Source organism: Suncus etruscus, chromosome 2 (genome assembly GCF_024139225.1).
Source record: "Suncus etruscus isolate mSunEtr1 chromosome 2, mSunEtr1.pri.cur, whole genome shotgun sequence".
Classification (NCBI taxonomy): Eukaryota; Metazoa; Chordata; class Mammalia; order Eulipotyphla; family Soricidae; genus Suncus; species Suncus etruscus.
This window is the reverse complement of record NC_064849.1, coordinates 68,294,710-68,320,201: the sequence shown is the minus strand read 5'-3', so window position 1 is coordinate 68,320,201 and position 25,492 is coordinate 68,294,710. Positions and strand designations below refer to the sequence as shown.

General features: G+C 52.2%; 1 protein-coding gene across 5 annotated transcripts; it reads left to right on the top strand.

Annotated features, from left to right (window-relative positions):
• The first annotated feature begins 610 nt into the window (after positions 1 to 610).
• On the top strand, positions 611 to 25,289 carry ARHGEF40 (Rho guanine nucleotide exchange factor 40). 5 transcript variants are annotated; one of them, XM_049768588.1, is made up of 24 exons: positions 611 to 722; positions 2,959 to 3,156; positions 3,736 to 4,471; positions 5,109 to 5,276; positions 5,391 to 5,511; positions 6,070 to 6,166; positions 6,267 to 6,347; positions 6,473 to 6,589; positions 8,685 to 8,780; positions 8,876 to 8,991; positions 9,750 to 9,876; positions 14,597 to 14,719; positions 14,796 to 14,939; positions 15,964 to 16,562; positions 17,161 to 17,395; positions 17,832 to 17,918; positions 18,342 to 18,557; positions 19,589 to 19,759; positions 20,457 to 20,634; positions 23,221 to 23,325; positions 23,541 to 23,684; positions 24,172 to 24,302; positions 24,618 to 24,664; positions 24,790 to 25,289. In XM_049768588.1, the coding sequence occupies exons 1-23, from the start codon at positions 720 to 722 to the stop codon at positions 24,657 to 24,659; spliced, it is 4,035 nt and encodes a 1,344-aa protein (XP_049624545.1). In that variant the 5' UTR covers positions 611 to 719; the 3' UTR covers positions 24,660 to 24,664; positions 24,790 to 25,289. The 5 variants fall into 5 exon arrangements, with proteins under 5 accessions (XP_049624545.1, XP_049624542.1, XP_049624541.1 ...); XM_049768585.1 differs by having other exon boundaries at positions 3,736 to 4,990; positions 24,951 to 25,289; XM_049768584.1 differs by having other exon boundaries at positions 3,736 to 4,990.
• Positions 25,290 to 25,492: the final 203 nt, after the last annotated feature.

Here is a 25,492-nt window from a genome sequence, read left to right as displayed (position 1 = left end):
GTCCAGTCCAGGCATAGAAAGGAGCATTGGGGGGGTGAGGGGGGCGACGAGGAGAGGAAGCAAAGTCTGCAAAACGCCCGCCCAGTCCATGCACACCCCGAAATGCACACTCCGGGCTCCTTTATCCTTCGTGTCCACCCCTATCTAAGCTTTCCCTTGCTCCCTACTTCCCAAATTCTCGGGGCCGCACAGAGGAGCCCACGATCGCGCGCCCAAGGAGAATGGAGATGCAAGTTGGGGGTGAGGGGGGAAGACCAGCCGCCCCTGGAGGTTGAAAGGGATCCCCCCCTTTAGTTTTTCAGCCGCCGCACCCCACACCCCTTGCGGGCAGGGCCGGGCCGGGCCGGGCGAGACGGGTGGCTGGAGTGAGACCAAGTCTGGAAACTCGACTTGGGGGGGAGGAAGGAGTTCCCAGTCCCGGGTGGAGAGCCCCGGGAAGCCACGCACGCCCCACCTCCGGGGCTGGGGGGGGGGTCTCCGGCGGGGAGGCCGGGCCGGGGAGGGGCGGGGCGGGGCGGGGCGGCCGTCTCAGCCCTCCCTGGCGAGGCCCCGCGGCCTGGACGCCCGAGCGGGCTGGGCCAGGCGGCCACCGCGGCTGGAGCTGTCCCCCGAGCCGGAGCCGGAGCCGGAGCCGGCGCGGCGCGAGCGGCAGGAGGGAGGCGGCGGCGGGTCCCGCCCGCCTGCCCAGTTCCAGCGGCTGACGCGGCCCCCGCCGAGCCATGGTGAGTCCCGGAGACCCCCGCGGACCCTCTGCCTCGACGCTCCTCTCCCCCACCTTCTCTTCTCGGCCACTCTGCCCCCCACTACCCGGTCCTGCCCTGCCCGCTCCTTCTTCCCGTCCTCCCGCAGATCCAGGCACTCCGCACCCCTGCGCTCCTTGCTCCAGCCGGACCTGCACACCCTCCTGGGGAGGGTCTTCTCTGACCCCCCCCACTGGGTGTCCCCAGGTCCCTTGCCCAACCGAGGGTGGGACAAGAATAGCCAGGAGGCTGAGCTTCGGGGTCATGAGAACTGACCTGCTTGGAGCCACCCTTTTCCATCCCCAGTCCCAGCCCGGTGCGCCGGGTCCCACCCATCCGGCCCTAAGGGGACCGGCTGGCCACAGCCGTGTCTGGGCCGGGGCCAGGGCCACAGGGCCAGGGCGGGCCACGGAGGGAAATTCCCGCGGAGAAAAGGCAACGCATTGCAAAGCAAAGCATAGCAAAGCAAAGCAAAGCAAAGCAAAGCAAGGCTGCTTCGGCAGTGGGATACCGGGATACCGCTGGGCCAAAGGGGGCCACAGTACCAGGGGGCGTGACGCCACCGGAGTAGAGAAGGGAGGTGTTTTTTGGAGGGTGCAGGGGAGAAGTGCACCCCCGCTGCGGCAGGAGCGGGAGCCAAGTTGGGAGATCGGGCGCAGGGGTGGGATGCTAGGGAGCCGGGGCTCAGCCAGAGGGCACTGCAAGGGGACAATCGCACCCCAGAACTTGCATCCTAGAACTAGACGCTGCAGAACCGCGGCGGGACCAGCCCAGCCAGGACACTCGCTGCAGAGTGGAGGAAGGGGAGAGGGAGGCCCTGCTAGGCGCAGCTTTTGGTGCGGGGATGGGGGCGGAGAAGCCCCACGGGACTTGCCTCCTCTGCAGAGGAAAAAGCCAACCCCCTGGAAGAGAGGCTGGAGCGAGAAGAAAGAGGAACCCGGCCAGGGAGGGCTGACTCAGACCTCAGGGCTCTCCTCTGGAGTCGGGTCTCCCAGCCCAGACCCCTCCTCCCGCCTGCCGCGGCCGTTTCCTGTGGCTGGGCCTCGGCTGCTGCCATGAGCTCACCACCCCTAATGGGTTGCAGCTGCCTCGCCTCTCCAGCTCTCTCCCCCTTTTCCTGGCCTCCAGCAGACGGTCCTTTCGGCTGCCGGCACCCCTCCGCGCCCCCCACCCACCCACGCTCGCAGCTCTGGCCGGGTCCCCGGAACACTGGGGGGTCTGTTTTCTCGCCCACACACCTTGGGATCGGGCTCTGCGCTGACGCACTGAAGGGCCGACTCTGGACTGGCTGCCCGCGGCCTCTCAGGCCGCAGGGATAGGCCAGGCCGGCGCCTTGGGCTGGAGGGGCTCAAAGTTACACATGCAAGTTTTGTCTGCTGAAAAAAGAAGGGAGTTTGGGCTAAGGGGGCCATAGGACACTTGGCAGGGAGTAAACAGCGAGAGAACTAGGTAAACAGGGCAGTACACAGACTGCCCCTGCTCCATGCTTGCAGGCCCAGATGTCTGATAAAAGGAACTTCAAAGCCACCTTGAAAGGGAAATCTGTTGGTTAAGCTGTAGCCTGAGGGTGGTTTTCTGGCGAAGGGATGGAGAAAGTGTCCCATTGATTCTCCCTGGGAGACTGCTAAAAGCTAGATGGGGTCTGCTGAGACTCCTGATGGAGCCTGGCCCAGAAATTATGAGTCTGCAAACACTTATATGCAGGCCTCCTTTTGCCCTTCTCTGTACGTTCCTTTGGTGACTGTTATTTTTTTCATCTTCCCCTACCCAATGCTTTGTAACCCAGTTCCACATGTTCTGGGGGGTGGGGGATGACTTTGGTAGAGAAGGGGGCCCTCTCAAATCTATCCTGCCAAAAAGGATTAGCTTGTTCAGCTGAAGGCCTTCAGCTAGGAAGGTCCTGTAAGAAGAGACTTGCACATTCACCACCTTCCAGAGCCCTTTACCTCTGAAGTTCCCCTGCTGGATGACCTGGCAGTCTGTCCTGAGGAAGCCCTGTGCCATGATCAGACTCTCTCCCTTCTGTTCCCCCTAGGTCACAGAGCTTAGGGAGGACACTGCAAGGCCTCTGCACTGGCCCAGCTCAGACACCTGGAGTCTACTCAGTTGCTTTTCCTGAGTGCCCTCTGTGTGCCACACTGTGCCCATAGCAGGTTGCTCCCACGGAGCCTCGCTGACATGATCTCCAGGGCTCTGCACCCTATTTTTGTCCCTTCAGGAGCCAGAGCCAGTGGAGGACTGTGTGCAGAGCACACTCGCTGCACTGTACCCACCCTTCGAGGCCACCGCGCCCACCCTGCTGGGCCAGGTGTTCCAGGTGGTGGAGAGGACCTATCGGGAGGATGCGCTGAGGTACACGCTGGACTTTTTGGTGCCTGCTAAGCACCTGCTTGCCAAGGTCCAGCAGGAAGCCTGTGTGAGTGACCTGTTTTCCTCCCCTAAGATCTATTACCTCCCACCATTCTCCTTTCCCTCCACATGAACACTTCTCTCTCTCTCTCTCTCTCTCTCTCTCTCTCTCTCTCTCTCTCTCTCTCTCTCTCTCTCTCTCTCTCTCTCATCTATCTGCCTCACCCTCAACTCACCCTTCATATAAACTCCCAAACACCCTGACCAATCCTCCAAATCCAATTCCTGACATGTCCATTTCTCCAGAGACCTAACTCAACAAAGACCCTGTACTCCACAGAAATAAAGGTCTCCTAAGAGGCTGGGCTCCCCCAAGACAATGGCATCTGCTGACCATGTCTTTGTAATGACTCACTTCTTCCAGCCCACACATGAAACAAGCTTTTTAGAGAAACTTTCTACCCTTTCTACCACCAGAAATCTAAGTTATCCCAACCCTTTCCTCTGCCACCTTCATATCCCAGTATATCCCCCTTCTGCTTCTCAGCAACCCAAACCCATGGGGCGGCAAGTCTTTCCTGCCTGGGGTGATCCCATTCCAACTGCCTACCTAAGCATCACCTTCACCCCCCATCTCTCTCCCCAGGCCCAGTACAGTGGTTTCCTCTTCTTCCATGAAGGTTGGCCGCTCTGCCTGCACGAGCAGGTGGTGGTGCAGCTTGCAGCCCTGCCCTGGCAGCTGTTGCGCCCTGGAGACTTCTACCTACAAGTGGTGCCCTCTGCAGCCCAGGCGCCCCGCCTAGCAATCAAGTGCCTGGCCCCAGGGGGTGGACGGGTGCAGGAGTTGCCTGTGCCCCATGAAGCCTGTGCTTACCTGTTCACACCCGAGTGGCTCCAGGGCATCAATAAGGACAGGCCCACAGGTCGCCTCAGCACCTGTCTACTCTCTGCACCTTCAGGCATTCAGCGACTGCCCTGGGCTGAGCTTGTCTGCCCTCGATTTGTGCACAAAGGGGGCCTCATGGTTGGACATCGCCCAAGCACACTCCCCCCAGAACTGCCCTCCGGACCCCCAGGGCTTCCCAGCCCTCCCTTGGCTGAGGAGACCCTGGGCACGCGGAGCCCTGGGGATGGACACAATGCCCCTGCTGAAGGACCCGAGGGAGAGTATGTGGAGCTACTGGAAGTGACCCTGCCCGTAAGGGGGAGTCCCCTGGACACTGAGAGCTCCTCAGGCCTCTCCAGGACCCGAACAGTGCCCACCCGCAAGGGTGCAGGAGGGAAGGGGCGCCACCGGAGACACCGGGCCTTGGTGAACCAGAAGGGGCTGGGGCCTCGGGATCAGGATGGAGCCCGCCCTCCAGGCGAGGGCAGCAGCACTGGTACCTCTCCTGGGTCTCCCCTTGGGGCAGAGGTTCTCCCTGAGGCTACAGTCCCAGAGGTAGCTGAGGTCTCTGCAGAAGTACTAGGGGAAGCCTCAGAATCCTGCTTCCTAAGGCCAAGTGAGGTTGGGGGGGCAGCCCAGGGACCTGAAGGACCACCTGGCACCCCTCGACGGACAGGCAAAGGAAACAGAAGGAAGAAGCGGGCTGCAGGAAGAGGAGCAGCAGGAAGAGGAGGTGACAGTGTCCCACTGAGCCCTGGAGACAAGGAATCTTGTCTTGAGACAGGCCCCCCGGAATCTCCCTGCAGCCCGCCCTCAGCCAGCGAGCAGGGACCTGCCAGTGGCAGCCTTGTGAAGGAGGAGTCCAAAGATTCCAGGAAATCAGAGTTAGTAGAGTCCAAGGAGAAGTTGGGACCCACAGATGACAAAGAACCTCAGCCCCTAGAACCCTGTGGGCCTCAAGGAGAGAGGGGCCTAGAGAGAGAGCAGGAGGAACTGAGCCTGGAGTACATGGCCGGTGAGAGCAGAGTCCAGTGGGTGAGGGAAAGGGCTAGAGGAGTGGTCGGGGGAAGCTGGGATCAGAGCAGCCAAACCCACTTTGCTTGAGGCCCACACCTCTGCCTTTCTCTGCACAGGACCCACAGAGCCTGAGGAGCCTCTGTCTGATTCCCCAGCACCTCCCCAGGAGACTGGGCAGGAAGTAAACAGGGACAGTATCCCAGAAGAGGCCCCTTCAGCCTCTGTCTCTGATGACCCTGATATCCCATGGGATATGATGGCTTCTGGATTCTTTCTACTGACAGGTAAGTGGACCTCCATGGCAGGAAGAAGAGTGGGATGAGAAAAGTGATGGGGAGGGATGGGAGCTATCCATGGCCTCCCCCAGCCAGGACAGCCTGGCCATTTTGTGTCCTCAGGCGGGGTGGACCAGAGTGGACGAGCCCTGCTGACCATCACTCCACCGATATCCCCTGAGGAGCCCCCACCCTCCCCAGATATGCTGAGCACCACGCTGCATTACCTCCATTCACTGCTCAGGTAATATAGGCCCCATGGGTCCCCTGGACAGCAGTGTCCCCTGGACAGCCAGCTTCTAGGACACCTGCCACTTAAACTCTCAGATCTTCACTTTCTGCCCTCTGCTCCTTTTGATGTCCTTACAAATAATCTAAGTCACTACTAGGGTTTTATGGCATCAAATCACCCTTCCAGTCATGTATTTGTTGAAGACCAAGAACCTCTCAGACACCTTGGTTTGAGTTGACGCTGAATTCCTGCCCTTCCATAGTACAATTTCTGACATTCTAGACCTTGATTCCGTGACTTACAGGACATGAGAATACAGATTCCTGAATGCTGGGTCATAACTTTTAGACATACATTCCAGACTTTGACCTCTTTGCCTCTCTCCCAACTGACTTCCCCTGATGACTATTAACACTAAAACCAGACTTTGTGCTGCCTTTTTCCTTTATCCTGTAGCCCTAAATACACACACACACACACACACACACACACACACACACATATACACATACCTTGGCTCTTCCTGCCTACACACACACACACACACCTTGGCTCTTCTTGCCTTCATAGGCCTGATCTACAGAAATTGGGGCTGTCCATCCTGTTGGACCTTCGCAAAGCACCTCCACTGCCTCCAGCTCTTATCTCTGTCCTGTGTCAGCTCCAGGTAACCAACCTTTTGAGGTGATATTTCTGTTCCTGATGCTTCCACAGTGCCATCCCCAACCACTCAGTCACCCACAACTGAGTTTTTTTCTCTGCCTCAGGATGTGGGAGACCCTCCTCTAATTCAACGACTGCTGCTTCTCACTTCAGAAGACCCCCCCAAGGAACTCCCTGAACTTCAGGTTTGAGTTCCTCACTGTCACCTAGTCTTCCTCAGCAGTAGAGAGGGAGAAGGAGCTAGCTGGAGCCCTTGGTTGGCCTCCAAATTCTAAATGGTCATCCCAGAAACCTCCTTGTATGTCTCCAGGGTGCTGAGTTGCTATCAGAGAATGATCTGGAAAGAGTGATTAACCCAGAGGAGCTGCAGAGGAACTTAGGAGGGCACTGGGACTCATCTCCCAGTCACTGGGTAGAGACACACCAGGTAAGCATCTCTTCCCAACCCAACCCAGGAATGACCCTCCTGGGACACATTTTAAGAGTGAGGGCAGATCTGATACACAATCATGGATTAGGAAAAGTGATTTTCTTCTGTTCGAGAGGTACATAAGCAAGCATGCATACATCCCACAGGTTGTTGGGAGATTTGGAGTGTGGTGAATAAATTCAGGAAGATGGCTCAGGTACTAGAGTGCCTACTTTGCCTGTAAGTGCTGGGTTCAAGGCAATGTAGGCCCTCTGAACCCTGGCACCACCTGGTATAACCCCAAACACACAGCAACAACAACAAATCAATTCTTTTTTTTTTTTTTTTTTTTTTTTTTGGTTTTTGGGTCACACCCAGCAGCTTTCAGGGTTACTCCTGGCTCCATGCTCAGAAATCGCACCTGGCAGGCACAGGGGACCATATGGGATGCCAGGATTCAAACTACTGTCCTTCTACATGAAAGACAAACACCTTACCTCCATGCTATCTCTCCAGCCCCAACAAATAAATTCTTAACATGATGTGAAAGAACATGTGATTTGGCAAGGGATTGGGAGAAGATAAGTCAGATACAACTGGACAGGATCATGAGATAATAGCACAAGGGCTCTGAAGAGAGCTGAAAGGCAGGCAGGCTAGCTCAGGCTCCAGTCAACTATGGACAAGTTATTGTACCCTTTTAGAATTGCACTTCTCGAACTGCTCCTGCATCTACACAGGAGCCTGAGACTCCACACCTGCAAAGTATAGCAATTGTGCCATGGTCTCGAGTTCTGTGACTAATAATGCTGAACACTCAAGAAAAGAGCTACAAACCTGTGGCTGGAGAGATAATACAGAACAGAGGGCATTTGCATGACAAGCAGTCTGCCCAGGTTCAACCCCCAGCATCCTATAGAGTTCCCCCAAGCACCACCAGGAATAACTTTTTTGTTTTTTGGCCACACCCGGAGTTACTCCTGGCTCTGTGCTCAGAAGTTACACCCGGCAGGCTCAAGGGACCATATGGGATGCCAAAGGTCGAACCCAGATTGGCCGCATGCAAGACAAATGTCCTACTCACTGTGTTATCACTCGGGCCCCTCCAGGAATTATTTCTGATTGCATCACCAAGTGTGGCTCCAAATACAAATAAAATTAAATACTTTAAAGAAGAGAGAGAAAGCAAACAATCTGAAACTGAACACAGGAGCAGTCATGTGGTCTCTAAAATAAGGAATAGGAGATGGGATGTAACACTGAGTAGTTGCAGGGGTCTCAAACTCAATTTACCTGGGGGCCGCAGGAGGCAAAGTCGGGGTGATCCTTGAGTGCAAAGTCAGTAGTAAGCCTTGAACATTGGGGGGTGTGACCCAAACAACTGAAACAAAACAAAACAAAAAAAGATTCCTCTAGGGCAGGGCCACAAAATGTTGTACGGAGGGCCGTTTGCAGCCCACGGGCCGTGAGTTTGAGAAATAAAAGACCCAGTGCAGGCCAAATGGAAAAAAGACATTTTCTATGCTGTCCAAAATGCCCTGGCCCATACTAGGGGTTTCCCTGGCATCATCTCTTCACACCTCACATAATACTACTGTCTTACCCTGAAAAAAACTGAGGTTCAGGAAGGTTTCTAGACCTCTCCAGAGCCATACAATTAATAAGCAACAAAATTAGGAATCCATCCCATCACTGACTCTGGGGGCCACAGAGAGAGTACAAGAGGGTGCTTGCCTTGCATGTAGCAGACCTGGGTTCAATCTCCAACACCCTATATGGTCCCCTGAACACTGCCAGGAGTAATTCCTAAGTGCAAAGTAAAAACTCCTGTGCATTGCCAGGTGTGGCCCCAAAAGAAAACAAAGTCTTAGGAGTTGAAGGCCAGACAATAGTTTAGGAGTTAAGCCATTTGCTTGTAGCAACCCCTGTGTAGTGTGGTTCTCCAACCCTTCAGGAATAATCTCTGAGCACAGAGCCAGGAGTAAGCCCTAAGTACAATTGGGTATAGTCCCAAACCCCTCAGAAAAAGTCTCAGGTGCTGCCCCAGCTCTACCACAGGGCTCTGGTTCGCTCTGAAAGCCAGTCCCTGGACTCTGTCCCTGTGTGTCCTCAGGAAGTGGCAAGACTGTGCCGCCTGTGCCGTGGTGTGCTGGGTTCTGTGCAAACAGCCATTGAGGAACTAGAGGGAGCTGCAGAGCTGGAGAGAGAGGTAAGAGACGAGAAGGGACCAGAGGCCTCGGATGAGGCAGGATCAGGCTCGGGACTCTGATGGCACCCTGAATGTCAATTGCTCCCTGCCTCCAGGAGACAGTCAGAATACGTGACCCATTGCAGAAGGTGCTGGAAGATCCCCGGCTGACAGAGTTGCAGAGGGATGGTGGTGCCATCCTGATGAGGCTGCGCTCCACTCACAGCAGCAGGTGTGAGGGCCCTGGGTGGGTGACATGGGGACTGGGCACAACCAAGGCCTAACTAGAAGCAGAAACCAGCAGTTAGTCCTTCCTAGTTGGGTAGGACATGCTTCTCTTTATCATCTTATAACCTTCACTTGCCTAAGTGCTGGTTTAAATGGCAAATGATGTAGAGAGTCAACTTTGAAGGATCCAAAATGTCAAACTGGGGACCAGAAAGTTAGTATAGAGGGTAGGATATTTGCCTTGCATGTAACTAAACCGGGTTCAATCCCTGTTACTCCATATAGACCCCCAAGCACTGCCAGGAGTAGTTCCTGAGTGCAGAGCCAGGAGTAACCCCTCAGCATTGCTGAGTGTGGCCCAAAAACAAAACCAGATAAACAAAAGTAAAGGTCAAACATTTTGGCCTGGATTAGTCTGTCAATGGAAGAGTCAGGGTAAAAATATCCAGCAGCATACACTGCTGATCCAGGGTACTGTTTCACTTCTCTAAGTGGAGTACACAAAGTGAAATGGGTTGGGGGTGCTAGAGCAATACAGTGAGTAGGGTGCTTGTCACCCAGATTTGATCTCCTGTGTCCATATAGTCCCTTGAGCACTGCCAGGAGTGATACCCAAGTGCAGAGCCAGGAGTAAGCCCTGAGCACTGCTGGGTTTGCCCTCTTCCCCCGGAAAATAAAGTCATACAAAAGGCAAGAAATGGAGAGGGGGCTGTTGGGGACCTGTACAGGACTTGAGTTCATTCTACCTTGCTCCTTCTCCAGGCTGGAAGGGCCAGGCCCAGCCACACTGTATCAGGAGGTGGATGAAGCCATTCACCAGCTCGTGCGTCTCTCCAACCTGCATGTGCAGCAGCAGGAACAGCAGCAGCGTGTGCGTCGACTCCAGCAAGTGAGTAGGAGCCCTGTGTATCATTTGACCCAAGATTTCCCTTCAGGTGTTGTGAACTAGAGGCTCGGTGACCCTCCCTCTGTCCTCACTTCCAGGCCAGGGTTGGTCAAGGCTAGTCTGAGGCTCAGCAGGCAGTTAAAATTTCAGCCCAGTCAAGGGGGCCTAGCCTCATCCTTCATTCTAGTGTTTATGCTTTTCTTGTCTGTTGGTTTGTTGAGACTGTGCTCACACTCACAGCAGCAGGTGTGAGGGCCCTTGGCAGGGTAGACATGGGGACTAGACACACCAAGGACTAGTTAGAAGCAGGAAACAGCAGTTAGCCCTTCCTAGCTGGGCAGGACATGCTTCTCTTTATCCTCTCATAACCCTCAGCATGCCTAGGTGCTAGTATAAATGGCAGATGATGTATAGAGTTTGCCTTATAGGATCCAAACCGTGAAATGGGGCCAGATTGTATAGTAGGTATAGATTGTATAGTAGGTAGGATGCTTGCCTAACATATTGGTTTTGGGTACACATTTGATCATGCTCAGGGATTTCTCCTGGAGATCTTAGGATGCCATATGGAGTATCCAGGATTAAACCCAGGTTCAGTACACTGCCCTCTGTTCATCTCTCCAGCACCCTCCCCGCCACACACACACTGTTTATAGTTGAACAAGGACCCTTTGTTGGGACCAGAAAAATAGTATAGGGGGGTTATGGTGCTCCTCTTGCACACAGACAACCACAGTCTGATCCCTGCTACCACATATGGAACTCTGAGCACTGCCACTAGTGACGCTGGAGTAGAGTCAAAAGATGGGTGTACTGGGAAGGTGGTGCTAGAGGTACGGTGTCTGCCTTGCAAGCGCTAGCGTAGGATGGACCATGGTTCGATCCCCCGGCGTCCCATATGGTCCCCCCAAGCCAGGGGCGATTTCTGAGCACATAGCCAGGAGTAACCCCTGAGCATCAAACGGGTGTGGCCCAACACAAAACAAACAAACAAAAAAAGATGGGTGTAGCTCAAACCCACCACCCAGGGGGAAAACACACACATACAAACATAAAAGTAGGGGGAGCCATGACAGTACAGAAGGTAGGGCACTTGCCTTGCACAGTCAACCACAGTTTAATCTCTGGCATCCCATGTGGTCCCCTGACCCCATTAAGCATAATTCCTGAGTGTTGAACCAGGAGTAACCCTTGGGCATTACCAGGTGTAGCCCCAAAACAAATCATAACAAAATAAACAAAAACAGGTGGCGAGCCAAAGAGATAGTATAGTGGGGCTAGAGAGATAACATGGAGGTAAGGCATTTGCCTTTCATGCAGGTCATTGGTTCAAATCCTGGCATCCCATATGGTCCCCCAAGCCTGCCAGGAGCGATTTCTGAGCATAGAGCCAGAAGTAACCCCTGAGCACTGCCAGGTGTGACCCCCCTCCCAAAAAAAAAGGAAAGAGATAGTATAGCAGGTAAGGTACTTGCCTTGCATGCAATCCATTCCAGTCCACCCAGAGCACCACCAAGTGGGACCTCTGAGCACAGAGCCTAGAGTAGCCCCTAACCACTGCTGGTTGTGGCCAGAAAAAAAAGTAAAGTAAAATAAAGTGTCATCCCCAGAGGATGCTGTTAGCATGAAAGTGGATGATCTTGTGTTGGTGGGTTCTTAAGAACTGTATGAAATAATTGCATAAAAACTGAAGGTTAAGAAGTTAGAGTTGGCCGTGCGGTGGCGCTGGAGGTAAGGTGCCTGCCTTACCTGCGCTAGCCTAGGAGACGGACCGAGGTTCGATCCCCCGGCGTCCCATATGGTCCCCCAAGCCAGGAGCGACTCTGAGCGCATAGCCAGGAGTAACCCCTGAGCATCACCGGGTGTGGCCCAAAAACCAAAAAAAAAAAAAAAAAAAAAGGAAGTTAGAGTTGGGCCCGGGGAGATAGCACAGTGGCGTTTGCCTTGCAAGCAGCCGATCTAGGACCAAAGGTGGTTGGTTCAAATCCCGGTGTCCCATATGGTCCCCCGTGCCTGCCAGGAGCTATTTCTGAACAGACAGCTAGGAGTAACCCCTGAGCACCGCTGGGTGTGGCCCAAAAAACAAAAACAAAAAAAAAAACAAAAAAAGAAGTTAGAGTTGGGGGCCAGAGAGATAGCATGTAGGTAAGGCATTTGCCTTGCATGCAGAAGGACAATGGTTCAAGTCCCGGCATCCCATATGGTTCCCCTAACCTACCAGGAGCGATTTCTGAGTGTAGAGCCAGGAATAACCCCTGAGCACTGTCAGGTGTGAATCAAAAACCAAACAAAAAAAAAAAGTTAGAGTTGAGGCCAGAGCAGTGGCACAGCGGTAGGCATTTGCCTTGCACATAGCTGACCCAGGATAGAATTGTTTCGATCCCCAAACCAGGAGCAATTTCTGAATGCATAGTCTAGAGTGACCCCTGAGTATCACCAGGTGTGGCCCAAAAACCAAAAAAAAAAAAAAAAGTTAGAGTTTATGGGCCAGAATGATAGTACAGCGTGTAAAGGGTTTGCCTTGCATGCAGCAATCTGGATTCAATCCCTAGCACACCATATGGTCCTCCAAGCCTACTTGGAAAGATCCTTAAACATAGAGCCAGGAATAAGCCCAGAGTACTGCCAAAAACAAACCAAAAAAAAAGTTAGAGTTTATTATACAGTTAAGTAGATGGGTCCAGGTCTCTCTCCAAATGTCCAGGCCTCTCCTTTGCTGATGTATGATGTTCTCATCAATCCTGTGCTGCTCCAGACCCGTGAATTAATTCCTTGTCTCATTCCTTGAGATCCACTCGCCTCCAGTGCATGGTGACCTGGTCTTCTCCCTGCGCCATTCTCTAGCCAGTTCATGTTTTCCTAGTCTGAAATCATGTCCTGGGCCTTTCCCAGATTGTACTCCTAATGGTTCTATGTTGTCCTGCCCACCTTTCCAGTCTCCAACTTGCTCTGAATATAAGATCCCTGCTTGATTCTACTGTCAGTGTGGCCCTATAAGCTTTACCTCATCCTGCCTTCTGCCAGGTCAAGCCCCTGCCAAATCCTGCAATCTGACTGGGCATGAGAGCAAGAGAAGGGTATAAGGGGCAATAGGAAAAGGAGTGAGAAAAGGGTTGGACCTGACTGGGTTCTTCCTTTTATCTACTGCCATCTCCGACACCCAGCCATTTCATTATCTATTTTATCGGTAACTTATTCAGTGAGTGAGATTTAAATTCACCTAGCAGTCCATCTTCCCACCTTCCCACTTCCATTCCAACTGTGCGACACTTAAGGACCTGCGTTTGATCCCCAACAGCACAAAAACAAAACAAAAAACAACTGTGTTGATACCAGCTCTTCACTACATCCCACCCATGCTCCTCAGCTCCTTCAATGTTGTCCTCCAGACCCAGACCGAAACACTTCCCTCTACCTTAGGAGAGCAACAGGCACTACAAAATGCCTGGGGAACCAAGATCAACAATTTGCATAAACAATGCAAACGTGATCTCTGAACCTGTTTTTCTATCCTGTAAGGAATTTACTCTTCACTTACTGTGAGGGGCAGGGGCAGATGGGCCTCTGAAACCTGATTGTCCTTCCCTAGCCCCCAGAATGGGGAACAGCATCAGGGAAAGCTCCTCTCAGGGTCAATGTCAAAATGGGCAAGATACTCTGTTTCCCGGGGCCCCGGAGAGATAGCACAGTGGTGTTTGCCTTGCAAGCAGCCGAACCAGGACCTAAGGTGGTTGGTTCGAATCCCGGTGTCCCATATGGTCCCCCGTGCCTGCCAGGAGCTATTTCTGAGCAGACAGCCAGGAGTAACCCCTGAGCACCGCTGGGTGTGGTCCAAAAACCAAAAACCAAAAAAAAAAAAAAGATACTCTGTTTCCCATGATTTCTATCTATTGGCTTCCCCAACCCCTTGTCTCAGAGACATCTCCTGCTACAGGCTCCCTGTTACCCACTGTCCCCTTCACCTATTCTACCCTTTCACCCCTAGTTTCAAAAACATTAGCAATGTACCATGTTTGGTTTCTAAAATGCTCAGCTCTCTGGGGATGAGATGTGGACAAGTCTGGGAGCATCTCCAAGTTCCTAAGTTCTCTCTAGAGTGTAAGATGATGAGTCAGTAAATTCAGCAAAGTTCCTGAGAGCCACTTTTCATTGGCCCTGCCTCTGAGGGACATTCTTAGGCTTCCTCTTTTCAGGCAATCTCACTCTACCTTCCAACACTCTTTAGGGAAGAAAAGTCTCTCATCCTTTATTTTTAAACTGTTCCAGAGCCAACATGAGAGTCCCAAGAGACCTGTAACAGACAGCAGATGCAGAAACATACACACATGCACACATGAGCACAGACTTGCACACATCACTCCTGGGCTCCATAAACATGATTTCTTCCTCATCTCAGTTCTTTCTTCCCATCCTGGGCTTTTATCAGTTTCATCCATTTCCCCACCAGTGAAGCTCTGACCCTAACCAATCTCTTTCAAGTGCTTTCTCATCAACCTGGCTTCTCTTTCCTCCAGATCTTCACAAAACATCTTTTACTGTCTCTCTCTACCTGTTGGAAACTACTGTCATTAACAGCCACTGACAGATGAGATGAAAACTTACACTCACCATTTTCTGCATTGGGCTCTCTGCTAAGAGCTTATTTAACTTACCTTTCCCTTTCCATGGTTGCTCTTCTCCCTCATGGCCCTGCCCTCATCCTATCCCCACACCATCTGCCTAGGTGCTGCAGTGGCTCTCAGGCCCGGGGGAAGAACAGCTGGCAAGCTTCATGGCTCCCGGGGACTCCTTGTCTGCCCTTCAGGAAACTGAACTGCGTTTCCGGGCTTTCAGTGCAGAGGTTCAGGTGAGAAGGGGAAGTTGGCTGGGAGAGACTGACTGGGTCTGAGGAACCACGTATGATCTTGACCTCCCCTCTCCAGGATCGCCTGGCCCAGGCCCAGGAGGCCTTAGCATTGGAAGAGGATGCCACTTCCCAGAAGGTTCTGGATGTCTTTGAACAGCGTTTGGAGCAGGCTGAGAGTGGCCTCCATCGGGCACTGAGGCTGCAGCGCTTCTTCCAGCAGGTTTGTGTGTATAGCCCCTTAAACCCTTCTTGCTTAAAGCCCACCAAGAAGTTGCTTAAAGCAGAGCCTCTGGAGCCTTAAGTCACAACTCTTGGGGTTTTTATATGTTTGTTTGTTTTTCGGGTTTTGTTTTGTTTTGTTTTGTTTTGTTCACACCCAGCAGCAGAGCTCAGGGGTTACTCCTGGCTCTGTGCTCTGAAATCGCTCCTGGCAGGCACAGGGGACCATATGGGATGCCAGGATTCAACCACCGTTAGTCCGGGGTTGGCTGATTGCAAGGCAAATACCTACCGCTGTGCTATCTCTCTGGCCAAGTCACAACTGTAGGCTCTGCCACTCATCTGTGGAATAACCTAACCCTGGCAAGGTGTTAAACTTGAGTTGGTCTCTTTGGACATCCAGAAAGGCAGCCATGAGAATTATAAAAGTAATAATGAGGTGCCACAAGTCCAGAACTTGTCACTAATTTGTTCTTTCTACTTTCTCTGCCCACTCAGCATGGCATGGCATGATAGTGCTTCTGTTTTTTACTTTTGTTGTTTTTTGTTGTTGTTGTTGTTTTGGTTTTTAGGCCACACCCATTGACATTTGGGATTACTTCTGGCTATGCACTCAGAAATCACTCCAGGCTTGAGGGACCATATGGGTCTTGGGGATAGAACCGCGGTCCATCCTGGGTCAGCCTAGTGCAAGGCAAATGCCCTACACCGCTCCAGCCCAACTTTCGTTGTTTTTTGTTTTGGTTTTTGGGCTTTGCACTCAGGACTAAAGGCTCGGGGCACCATATAGAGTGCTGAGAATTGAACTTGGATTGGATTCATCAAAGGCTACACACTACCTACTGAGCTATTAGTCTGGCTGTTTTGGGTTCTGTTTTGTTTGGTTTTCTGGCAGTGATTCTGGTGAGTACACAGAGGTATTCTGGGGCCACTGGGAAGAGTGGCATGCACTCTTCAATAGGTTAAGAGAACAGGGCGTATCTCAGGCCCTCACTCCTGATTTCCAACCCTTCTGGTCCTTATAGGCACACGAATGGGTCGACGAAGGTTCAGCGCGGCTCGCAGGTGCAGGGCCAGGCAGGGAGGCTGTGCTGGCCGCCCTGGCCTTACGTAGGGCCCCAGAGCCCAGCGCCGGTACCTTCCAGGAGATGCGGGCCCTGGCCCTGGACTTGGGCAGCCCCGCGGCCCTGCGCGAGTGGGGGCACTGCCGAGCCCGTTGCCAGGAGCTGGAGAGGAAGATTCAGCAACAGTTGGGCGAGGACTCGAGTCCCAGGGGCCACCGGCGAAGGCGAACAGACAGCTCCAGCAGTGGCGCCTCCCGGGGTCCTCATAGCCCCACGCCCAGTCTCAGCTCCCTGCTCCTCCCCGGCAGCCCTGGGCCACGGGCAGCCCCCTCCCACAGCTCCCTGGCCCCCTGCGGGGAGGACTGTGAGGAGAACAGCCACCAGCTAGGCCCCGAGTGCGAGGGTCGACCTCCCAGGACTGTGCTGATCCGAGGGCTGGAGGTTACGAGCACGGAGGTAGTGGACAGGACCTGCTCACCCCGGGAGCACGTACTGCTGGGCCGGGCCGACGGGCCCTGGGGAGTGGGCACCCCCCGGATGGAGCGCAAGCGGAGCATCAGGTAAGAGTCCAGACCCGTTGATGGCCAAGAAGCAGCCCCAGGCACTCACTTAGAAAAGAAGGCAGCAAGGAGCTATTTCTCAGTGCAGAACCAGGAGTGACCACTGAGCACCTCGAGGTGTGACCCAAAAATAAAAAAAAAAATTTTAAAGGGTGGTGAGGGGGAAGAGAGATAGTATGGAAGTAGGGTGTTTGCCTTGCATGCGGAAGGACGGTGGTTCGAATCCCAGCATCCCATATGGTCCCAAAGCCTGCCAGGAGCGATATCTGAGCTTAGAGTCAGGAGTAACCCCTGAGCACTGCTGGGCATGACTCAAAACCCAAAAACCAAAAAAAAAGAAGGCAGCAGGAACAATAAACAATATCACAGCACAGCGGTAGGGCATTTGCCTTGTACTCGACCGACCTGGGTTTGATTCCCGGCATCCCATATGGTCCCCCGAGCCTGCCAGGAGTAGCCTCTGAGCGCCGCTGGGTGTGATCCAAAAATAAAAAGAAATTTAAAATAAAAGGCAGCACTGCCTGGATGCAGGGGAATGGGGTGGGGGACTCCTGGCAGACCCCAATCTCCTGCCTCCCCCCCCCCATGGTACCCACAGTGCCCAGCAGCGTCTGGTGTCCGAGCTGATTGCCTGTGAACAGGACTACGTGGCCACCTTAAACGAGCCAGTGCCAACCCCTGGGCCAGAGCTGACCCCAGAACTGCGGGGCACGTGGGCTGCCGCCCTAAATGCCCGGGAGAAGCTCCGCAGCTTCCATCGGACACACTTTCTGAAGGAGCTTCAGGGTTGTGCTACCCACCCACTGCGCATCGGAGCGTGTTTCCTGCGCCACGTGAGTGAGCCTTGCTCAGTGTCCAGCCTTACCACCCCCCGAAGCCCTCTCTGTCTACACAACGACACATCCATTCGGGCCCCATTTGAATGTGTGGTCCTGAGGCTCCTGGTCCCTCCCAGGGAACCAGCCACAGCGGGGTGGGAGCGTTTGCTGTTGCTTCCCTTAAGGAGATAAAGTTCCAGGAAAGCTGAAAAGGAGGCAATAGGTCACCAAATTGGGAACCTGATATCTGGAGACAGTTCTGTATAGCCCCCTCAGCACCGGTTGTCCTCAGCTGTTCCCTCTCTAGTGCTTCTGGCCTTCATGGCCCCCAAAACCATGGAATGGGGGGGAGTACTGTGTCAGGCATCCCTAGATCCATCCCGATGATGGGAGGGAGAAGGGAGGCTGAGCTGTGAGCTCACCGTGTGACTCTCCTCTTCCATGGATGCAGGGGGACCAGTTCAGTCTTTACGCCCAGTATGTAAAGCACCGGCACAAACTGGAAAATGGTCTGGCTGCACTTGGGCCCCCAACCAAGGTAACTTTCCCCTAACCCATAGGAGCATGGCTGATGCCAGGAAAACCTAAGGCCCCAAACCTGAATTCTTGGAGAAAAACTTACATGCATGTGCCCAGAATGTTACTGATCAACATTCTGTCCCAATTGCTAAGGGCCTGCCAAGCAATCTTATTTATCTCTTGTGAAAAAGATGACTTTGAATGCTAAATTAGCCATGAAGAATCATGAAGAACCTCCTGGTCTGTTCCTGACCAACCTTAATAGACACTCCTACAGGTCCCCTCCTCGTTTCTGGTAGTAGGGAGATTTCACCTTACCTTCAGGAATTTCTGGCCTGCTTCCAACTCCCAAGCCTTAAAGACCTCTCTTACCTGTCCATCTTACCTGCAGAATGCCAGGTCCCCACCAGATTCTCCCCTCAGCCCCATCTCTCTCCTCCAGGGTAACCTGGAGGGCAGCCCTCACCTGCCCCGGGCACTACAGCAGCCTCTAGAGCAGCTGGCCCGGTATGGTCGACTCCTCGAGGAGCTCCTAAGGGAAGTTGGACCTGAGCTGAATTCTGAGCGGCAGGCCCTTGGAGCTGCCATGCAGCTACTCCGGGAACAGGAGACCCGTGGCAGAGACCTGTTGGCTGTGGAGGCTGTGCGTGGGTGTGAGGTGAGGCCTTGGCTCCAGTCACCCAGCTCAGAGGGCCTAGCTAGCCCTTTTGCCTTAGAGGCAATGTGGGCACAAGGTCAGAAGGCCTTGGGTTCTGATGTTTAACCAGCTGGATGGTCTTGTGAAATCACTACATTTCAATTCTTTTTCCATCTGTTAGCAAAGCAGTTGTGCCTTGCCACTCTGTCCATGCTCCTGTGAAGACTAATACTTTCCTGTCCTGGATGTTTATATTTCTTTGTTCACATTCCAAAAGTGTCTCCTGCATCTCATCTCCTAGCACTTCCTTATTCTTATTCCTCATTCCCTCTCTGGGTGAGATTTCTCCCCTACTTCAAGGCTATACTAAGTCTCTTCCTTTAATTCCCAATGTGCAGACTTTGGAGCCAGAGCAATAGTGCAGTGGTAGGGCATTTGCCTTTCACACTGCTTATCCAGGACGGACTTTGGTTCGATCCCCGGCATCCCATGTGGTCCCCCAAGCCAGGAGCGATTTCTGAGCTCATAGCCAGGAGTAACCCCTGAGCGACACCAGGTGTGGCCCCCCCAAAAAAAAACAAAAACAAAAATCAATGTGCAGTTTTCCCCAGAGGCAGCTCAGAAACCCACTGTGCAGGGCTGATGAGGTGGCGCTAGAGGTAAGGTGTCTGCCTTGCAAGCACTAGCCAAGGAATGGACCGCAGTTCGATCCCCCGGTGTCCCATATGGTCCCTCCAAGCCAGGGGCGATTTCTGAGCGCTTAGCCAGGAGTAATACCTGAGCATCAAACGGATGTGCCCCCCCCCCAAAAAAAAAAAAACTAAAAAAAAAGAAACCCACTGTGCAATACCTTCCTAACTGCATTGCTAGGCCAGATGGGTGGTGATGGCGGCTCATGAGTGGATTCTAAGTGGAGAGTGTATCTCCTTGGTTTCCTGGATCTAAAAATCAATGCATGTACCTCCTTGACCTTTAAATCCCAGGGTTACTTACCCTACATAAAAGGGGATCCAAGAACTCTAGCCAATGGCTTTTCTTTTCCCCCTCCCCAGACAGATCTGAAGGAGCAGGGCCAGCTCCTACATCGAGACCCCTTCACAGTCATTTGTGGCAGAAAAAAGTGCCTACGCCATGTCTTTCTCTTTGAGCATCTTCTCCTCTTCAGCAAGCTCAAGGGCTCTGAGGGAGGATCAGAGATCTTTGTTTACAAGCAGGCCTTCAAGGTAGGTGGAGAAGGGGGAAGCAACACTGGGAAAGGGAGAAAGCCTCTGTGATACAGGAGCAGCATAGTCCTCCTCTAGAACAAGCTTTGGTTTGTAAATGGACCCTCAGAAGATGATGTGAGGCTGACTGAAGGAAGTTCCTGACTTTCATTTCTCCAGTTTTCTTGGTTGTCCCCATAGAAGTCTTAGGAGACATAATAGAGAAGGGTCTTTACCATGACTAGCAAATGCTTTTTGAGTTAAGGGTGGTTCTGGAGGGGATCAGAAAAGACTGTCAACCTCAAGAAAGAGGGCTTGGTTGATGGAGAAACTGCCACTGCACTAATGGGTCTAAGAGTTGGCAGTGTGGCCTGATTCTGGGGAAGTTTCGAGACTGTCCCTGACCCCTGACCCTCCACCAATCCCCGGTCTTCAGGGGAATACAGGGCAGAGAGCAAAGCCTATATTTGGAATGAAATGGCTGTGGGTTCAAATTCTCTTTAAAAAACTATGCTAAGCTGTGAGAAAGTTGCTGCACATCTCTGGGCTTCCCCGTTGTGTAAATTATGGTTGTTATGAAGACTAAATGTAGAGCACTTGGCACATGGTAGGTGTTGAGTAAACATTTACTGAACATCTACCAGATGCCAAGCTAAGTGTAGTGCTTCTCCATGTGGCACCGTCTAGCCAGGACCCACTCTCCTCCGCTCTTTCTCAGACTGCTGACATGGGGCTCACAGAAAATATCGGGGACAGCGGGCTCTGCTTTGAACTGTGGTTTCGGCGCCGGCGTGCACGAGAGGCATACACTCTGCAGGCAACCTCACCAGAGATCAAACTCAAGTGGACCAGCTCTATTGCCCAGCTGCTATGGAGACAGGCAGCCCACAACAAGGGTACCTGCAGAGGAGGGATAGGGAAGGGTTGCTTAGGGCAAAGGTTCCTGTAGGAGAGGGATGGGGATGGAGGTGAGGGCCCTGAGTTAAATCCCCAGTATAGCTCAAAAAAAAAAAAAAAGATAAACAAGATTAACTGGAGAGTATGGGACAGTGCTTGAGAAAACAGGCAGGGAACAGAACAAAGAATGGGCCAGAGAGAGTGATTAGGGCATTTGCCTTGCTTACAGTGATCCCCCCCCCCCAGCATCACCAAGTCCTACCAATAGTGATTCCTAAGCAGAGACATAAGTAGTCCCTGACTACCACTAAAAACCAAAAAGTGGTTTTTCTAATTAAAAAATAAGGTTGGGACAGCCAGAGAGATAGCATGGAGATAAGACTTATGCCTTTCATGCAGAAGGATGGTGATTCAAATCCCGGCATCCCATATAGTCCCCTGTGCTTGCTAGGGGCGATTTCTAAGCATAGAGCCAGGAATAACCCCTGAGCGCTGCCAGGTGTGACCCAAAAACCAAAAAAAAATAATAATAGTAAGGTTGGGACTAGAGTGGTAGCACAGTGATAGAGCATTAGCCTTACACGCAGCCAACCCAGGGTGGACCTGCATTCGATCCTCAGCATCCCATATGATCCCCTGAACCTCTCTTTTTTGTTTTTGTTTTTGTTTTTGGGCCACACCCGGCGTTCCTCAGTGGTTACTCCTGGCTGTCTGCTCAGAAATAGCTCCTGGCAGGCACGGGGGACCATATGGGACACCGGGATTCGAACCAACCACCTTTGGTCCTGGATCGGCTGCTTGCAAGGCAAACGCCGCTGTGCTATCTCTCCGGGCCCTCCCCTGAACCTCTCAAGAATGATTTCTGAAGGCAGAGCCAGGAGCAACCCCTGAGCATTGCCAGATGTGGCGCCAAAACCAAAATATAAAATAGTAAAGTCTGGAAAAAATAATAAGATCTGACCAGTGTGCAGCAAAAGAAATTAAGAGTCACCCAAAGGAGTAAGAAAGTTGTCAAATGTAGGCTGGAACAACAGTAAAAGTAGGGCATCTACCTTGCATGCAGCCAATCCTGGTTCAATCTCCAGTATCTTCAATGGTCCCCCAAAGAGCTGGGAGTTACCCCTGAGCACTGCCAGGTGTGGCCCAAAAACCAATAAAATAAAAATAAATTGGGATGGGGCTAACAAATGTCAGGAAAACAAAGGAGAGCAGAATAAGTACTGAATACATTAGGGTCAGGAACTTAATGCTATGTGGTTATGCATGGCATTATTTTATTGCTTTTGTTGGGGAAAAGGAGTGTTTCCTTTTTATCTTCGTGTTTTACTTTATTTTAAATTCCTTGAACCCGGGGCCGGAGAGATAGCATGGAGGTAAGGCGTTTGCCTTTCATGCAGAAGATTATCGGTTTGAATCCCAGCGTCCCATATGGTCCCCCGTGCCTGCCAGGAGCAATTTCTGAGCATGGAGCCAGGAGTAACCCCTGAGCACTGCCGGGTGTGACCCAAAAACCACAAAAAAAAAAAAAAAAAAAAAAAATTCCTTGAACCTAATGCTAGAGAGATTGAACAGCAGATAGGGTGTTTGCTTTGCTCATAGTTGACCCAAGTTCTAGCCCCAACATCCCATATGGTCCTCCAAGCACAGCCAGAACTAATTCCCCAGCACAGAGCCAGGAATACCCCAGAGCATTTTTGGGTGTGGCTGAAAAAAATTTAAAACCTCATTTCACTCATCTGCAAAACATTACCTCATCTTGAGCAATGAGGAATTAAGTAAGGTGTATAGAGATAAATAGAAGAGATAGGAAGGAAGGAAGGAAGGAAGGAAGGAAGGAAGGAAGGAAGGAAGGAAGGAAGGAAGGAAGGAAGGAGGGAGGGAGGGAGGGAGGGAGGGAGGGAGGGAGGGAGGGAGGGAGGGAGATTCAAAATGTGAATTTGGGGAATTGTGGCGATAGTACAAAGAGCTAGTGTGCATGGTATACATTCAGGGACACTTGATCCCCTTCCCTCATGGTTCCCAAACACCACCAGTACCCTTAGCATTGCCAAGTATGGCCATTCTCCACCCCACAGAAACATGAATTTTTCCTAGTGCCTAAGATAAAGGGAAGGTGAGGTTAAACAGAGAAGTTGGGAATGCCAGATGGGGAGGATGCTTTCTTTGGTTTGGTTGATTTGATTTGGGGGTCATACCCAGCTATACTCTGGGATCACTCCAGGTATCAAACTTAGAGATCAAACCAGGCCATCTGCATGCAAGCCAAGTGCTCTACTCACTATATTACTGCTTTAGCCTCAGAGTAGTTTTATTTTATTTTGTATTTTAATTTAAAGAATCGTGCTTTGCAAAGTTCTTGGTTGTTGAGTTTTAAGCATATATTTCAACACCAATTCTACAACCAGTGAAAGATATAAGAAGGAAGGCAAGGACCACGGTCCTCATCTGTGCTATGATGGCAACAGAAAGAGGAAAGAAGAGTATGGGGGGAATGAGAGTTGGGAAAGAATAGAAGAGTTAACTATGGTGTCAGGTCCAGAGTAGAGGAGAGGCAAAGGGGAATCAACTGGGTTTCTATTCCCCAGAGCTCCGAGTACAGCAGATGGTCTCCATGGGCATTGGGAATAAGCCCTTCCTGGATATTAAGGCTCTTGGGGAACGGACACTGAGTGCCCTGCTCACTGGAAGAGGTGAGGGTCAGAATGCTGGGGGGTGGCCCCCCTGGAAGTCAAGACCTTAAGAAAGATGGCACAGGGAAGCCTGATAAAAAGTGCGGACCTGTCGTGTCTTCCCAGAAACCAGGGAACTGACTGGGATGCCCCTTGAGAATGAACTGAGGGTCATATCTGGAATTCAGGAGGGTTTGTCCACACCAGCACCCTACCCCCAACCCCCCTCTCTGCAGCCGCCAGAACCCGGGCCTCGGTGGCGGTGTCATCCTTTGAGCATGCCGGCCCCTCCCTTCCCGGCCTCTCACCGGGAGCCTGCTCCCTGCCCGCCCGCGTCGAGGAGGAGGCCTGGGATCTGGACGTCAAGCAAATTGCCCTGGGTGAGGCACCTCTCCCAGGAGTGGCTCCCCGCAAGTGGGTCTTGATGGTGATATTCAAGCTGCTTGCGGCTGAGCAATTCCTTTTTCCAGACAGTTACCATGACAACTGTACAGCTTCCCATCGCTAAAAGAGCCTTCCATCTGGTTGCTAGGACAATGCTTACAGCAGCCTGTTGCTAAGAGGCACTTCCTCTACCTCTCTCTAGCTCTCCTTGGGTTTCTATGGAAACTGCCTCAGCTTCCTGTTGTACCCTCCGGGTTCACCACAGCAACCCTTATAGTTTCCGGTCTGCTTCTTCCCTGGTTGCTCTAATGATGCTGCTGACAAAATTACCTGCCTCTTGATAGGGGGTTTCTCTTGTGACTATATTGCTATGATGACTCAGCTTCCTATTGCTATGGAACTTTTCTTCCCTATTGGAGCAGCTTGGTTGTATAAGGTAATCTAGCAGGTCTGTGCCCTCTCTCACTCTAGCTTCCCCTTCAGCACCAGAAACACTTGACTCTTCTGGAGACGGGTCCCCAGGACCAAGATACAGCCCCAGCCTGCAAAACCCCCATCCTGGGAGCAGCACTCCCACCCTGGCCAGTGGAGGGATCTTAGGTTTCTCCAGACAGGTAAGTTCCTTCAGCAGGGCTGGGAATGACACGATCTTTGACCAACTTCTGGGCAGGCTCTTTGGATTTATGAGGGATTGAAGGCTTTGACCCCCCAGATGAACTACAGGTGAAAACGAATCTTGACTGAGCTCACTGTGAATGGAGGAAGGGTGTAGGATTGGGAAAGGAAAGGATGTCACTAGCCTAGTCTGGATTAAATTGGCAAACCAGGCACTTTGGGGAGACAAAGGTGAAATGACAAGCTTGGGAGAGAGAGAGAAGTAAGGAAGTTTGTTTTGTATCCTTTAAATTCACTCATTTCTCTTCTCTCAGAGCCATGCCCGAGCCCTGAGTGACCCCACCACACCTCTGTGAGCTGGGTGAGTTAGTACCCTTTCCACAGCATCCAGCACCCCTTCCCTGCACCATGTGTCTGCCTTCCTCCAACTGCTGGGAAATCACCTGCTCCCTTCTCCCATCCCCCTCTTTATCTCCTGGCTTCTAGAAAAGATCCAGAACTTGGCTTCAGCCCCTCTCAGCACACTTGGGACTGAGATGGCAGTGGGACCTTCAGAGGACTGCAAAAGCAGTGATTTCTCCCCAAGGCTTCCAGGAGAAGGCCTGAGTGCCTGCGTGTTCCCCCACTGCCACCCTCTCTCTCCCCAGCCACAGGCCTTTTGCAGGAACCAGTGGCCCACCTTGCTTGCCTTCAGACCTGCCTCTGGTCCTTCCCCATCCTGACCCAGAATAGGACTTCATGTCAGCCCTTCTCCCCCCCCCCCCCCCCATGCAGTGCTCTCTTCCAGCTCTCCCTAAGACGACTCATCTCTGCCAGGTCAACTGTAGTTCCTGGTATCTCCATTCTGAGGTGTCAAGAGCAAACAGAGCTATGCAAAATATTATAGGAGGGTGGGGCAGGGAACTACAGACTTTATATATGTAATTACTGCTATTGTTGTATTATTGTTATATTAAATGTATTTACTCAAACTTTGTCTCTGAAAAGCTAGAGCAATCGCTTTGGTTGAGTTGATACTACAAACTTGAGTATTTCCACTCCCCTAACCGTGGAATACAGAAATAAAGCCCAGACTGCAAGGTAATCCTGAATGGCCCCAAAGGAAGCCTGAGCTTGGAAGAACGTGACTCCTCCATAGCGAACCACCACACACTTGAGGCTGAGCTAGTCACAGACAAACAGAGATCTC

Coding starts and splice junctions, on each gene's coding strand:
- ARHGEF40 (XM_049768585.1), top strand. Junction 6,590..8,684: donor ACTGGGTAGAGACACACCAG/GTAAGCATCTCT, acceptor GTGTGTCCTCAG/GAAGTGGCAAGACTGTGCCG. Junction 18,558..19,588: donor AGGCTGTGCGTGGGTGTGAG/GTGAGGCCTTGG, acceptor CCCCCTCCCCAG/ACAGATCTGAAGGAGCAGGG.